Source organism: Nicotiana attenuata, chromosome 3 (assembly GCF_001879085.1).
Source record: "Nicotiana attenuata strain UT chromosome 3, NIATTr2, whole genome shotgun sequence".
NCBI classification, from domain to species: Eukaryota; Viridiplantae; Streptophyta; class Magnoliopsida; order Solanales; family Solanaceae; genus Nicotiana; species Nicotiana attenuata.
In genome coordinates, this window is record NC_031991.1 from 2,964,236 (window position 1) to 2,967,061 (window position 2,826).

Consider the following 2,826-nt stretch of genomic DNA (forward strand, 5'->3'; position numbering starts at 1 on the left):
ATATATATATATATATATTAAACTTTTAGACGAGATGCTCACATAATTCAGTATGGTATAATCGAGGTCACGATAAATTCTAGTCTCGCCGCTACTCACTCCTTTCATTCTGGGTGAGGAGGGGTCGTGCCATTCGAGCCGTTTTTTCCTCGACTCAACATGGGCGAGCAAGCTTGAAAACGAGTCTTAGAATACAGTCAGACCTCTTTATAACAATATCCCTATATAACAATCATTCACTATAAAAATCAAGTTTATTCGGAACCAATTTTTTATATTATATGTTCTATATAACAACACTTCACTATAGCAGCCAAAAAAATAGTGGTACAAACGAGGTTGTTATAGAGTGATTATATACTAAAAAATTGCACGTATTTGGCCTATGAAAAAGAATCAAGCTCGCACGTGAATGGGCGTACGAGAATATAATTATGAAAATAAAAATTATACAATTTTTAACATCTTAAGTTTTTAGATAAAATGATTACAGAAACTACCACAAAATAGGCATTAATTAGGATTATCTAATCTTATGTATTTCTTTTATCTTTGAATAGGTATCATTTGATTTGTTGGAAGAGTACTTGGAGAAAGAAACAGAAGAAGCTAGCTATGGAAGTGGAAGAATTTCTAGCTTTAGGGAGAATGCTTTATTTCAAGATTATCATGGACTTGTTTCTTTTAGAAAAGCAATGGCTAGTTTCATGGAACAAATAAGAGGTGGAAGGGCAAAATTTAATCCTGAAAGAATTGTTATTACAGCTGGTGCAACAGCTGCTAATGAGTTATTAACATTTATTCTTGCTGATCCTGGTGATGCTTTGCTTGTTCCAACTCCTTACTATCCAGGGTAAGTTCTATTTATAGTAACTATATTTTATCCAAACATTAAAAGTTCATCACGGGTTCGAGCCGTGGAAACAGCCTCTTACAGAAATATAGGGTAAGACTGCATACAATAGACCCCTGTGGTCCGGCTGTCAAAAATACTTTACTATACGAAACATCTTAAATTTACCATCCGTTATACTTTGAGGTCATTTATACCCTTGTCGTTAGCAAAAACTTATTGTATTTATCGTTGACCCTGGCGGAGCTGCAATCTGAAGTATAACGGAGGAGCTCCATTCAAGTCATTATAAATACGAGACGATTTTGTTTACGACAATGATATGAATTATCTGAAAGTACAACGGAGGATAAACTTAATATTTTGTATATTAAATAGGCAAATATTGACATTTCCCCTATTTTATTCACTCACAACTTAGGTATTATGTTACGCTATTAACTTATAATCCTTCTTTTAATTTAATTTTTACAGGTTTGACAGAGATTTGAGGTGGAGAACAGGTGTAAAAATAATTCCAATTCATTGTGAAAGTTCAAATAATTTCCAAGTTACTCCACAAGCTTTAGAATTAGCCTATGAAGAAGCAAAATCCAACAACATCAAAGTTAGAGGAATACTTATAACAAATCCTTCAAATCCCTTAGGTGCAACAATTCAAAGATCAATTCTTGAGGAAATTTTCGAATTCGCGGTCCGAAAAAACATCCATCTTGTCTCAGATGAAATCTACTCTGGGTCAGTATTCAATTCCTCAGAATTCATCAGCATTGCGGAAATTCTTGAATCAAGAAATTACAAGGATTCAGAGAGAGTTCACATTGTTTATAGCCTTTCTAAAGACTTAGGACTCCCTGGATTTCGAGTTGGGACAATTTATTCGTACAACGATAAAGTTGTCACAACAGCTAGGAGAATGTCGAGTTTTACCTTAATTTCATCTCAGACACAACAACTCCTGGCTTCCATGTTGTCACACAAGAATTTTACGAACAAATACATTAAGACGAATCGCGAGAGATTGAGGAAGAGATATGAAATGATCATTGATGGATTGAGGGGTGCTGGAATTGAATGTTTGAAAGGAAATGCAGGTTTATTTTGTTGGATGAATTTGAGTCAATTATTGGATGAGCCAACAAGGGAATGTGAATTGGAACTTTGGAATTCAATATTGTGTGAAGTGAAGCTCAATATTTCTCCAGGATCTTCTTGTCATTGTTCAGAACCTGGTTGGTTTAGAGTTTGTTTTGCTAATATGAGTGAAGAAACACTAGAAATTGCACTCAAAAGATTGCATAATTTCATGCAAAAGAGAACACAAAAGAGTATAATATGATTGCCTCATATTATTCTTGGTTTTTTTCAACTTTCTTTTTTACTTCTTTTTTTTGGTTTCAGGGAATTAATTCCAGTTTTGATTGCTATTGGATTAGTGCTCTTATGATGCCAATTCCAAGAATTGGATTTTGTACTCAAATACATCATATTGAATCCAAATTATATACACACAGAATTACTCATTTTATTCCATCTTATGTGATATTTTCTTAGCTCTGTCTAAAAAAGAATGATGTCGTTCTATATTCAGAAATTACTGTTTAGTTTTAAACTTTTTTGTTTTATTCTTAATGACATACTTTATTTATAGTCATGAAGATATCATGGCATATTTAATACTGCATTTATTTAATGATACTTTTAATATGTGTTAAAAGAATATTTTTAAATTTAAATTTTGTGGATGGTACTGATATATTGTCTCTTTCGTCTTCTTGAGCGGGCGGTCTTTCGGAAACAATCTCTCTACTTCCTCAGGGTAGGGGTAAGATCTGCGTACACACTATTTCCCCTAAAGCCCACTAATAAGATTTTACTGGATCGTTGTTATTGTTGTTCAACAAACAACAACCATAATTAAAATGATCGAAGGGAGAGTAGTATTCTAGTTCTGCTTAGAATATTTTTTTCCC

General features: G+C 33.2%; 1 protein-coding gene across 1 annotated transcript in view; it reads left to right on the plus strand.

Annotated features, from left to right (window-relative positions):
• LOC109223202 (1-aminocyclopropane-1-carboxylate synthase 7-like) overlaps positions 1-2,384 on the plus strand; it is a 2,673-nt gene extending 289 nt beyond the window's left edge. Inside the window, exons 2-3 of the mRNA XM_019387419.1 lie at positions 561-853; positions 1,328-2,384. Coding sequence (XP_019242964.1) covers positions 561-853; positions 1,328-2,192 — 1,158 coding nt within the window. The 3' untranslated portion in view covers positions 2,193-2,384. The remainder of the gene's footprint in view (positions 1-560; positions 854-1,327) is intronic.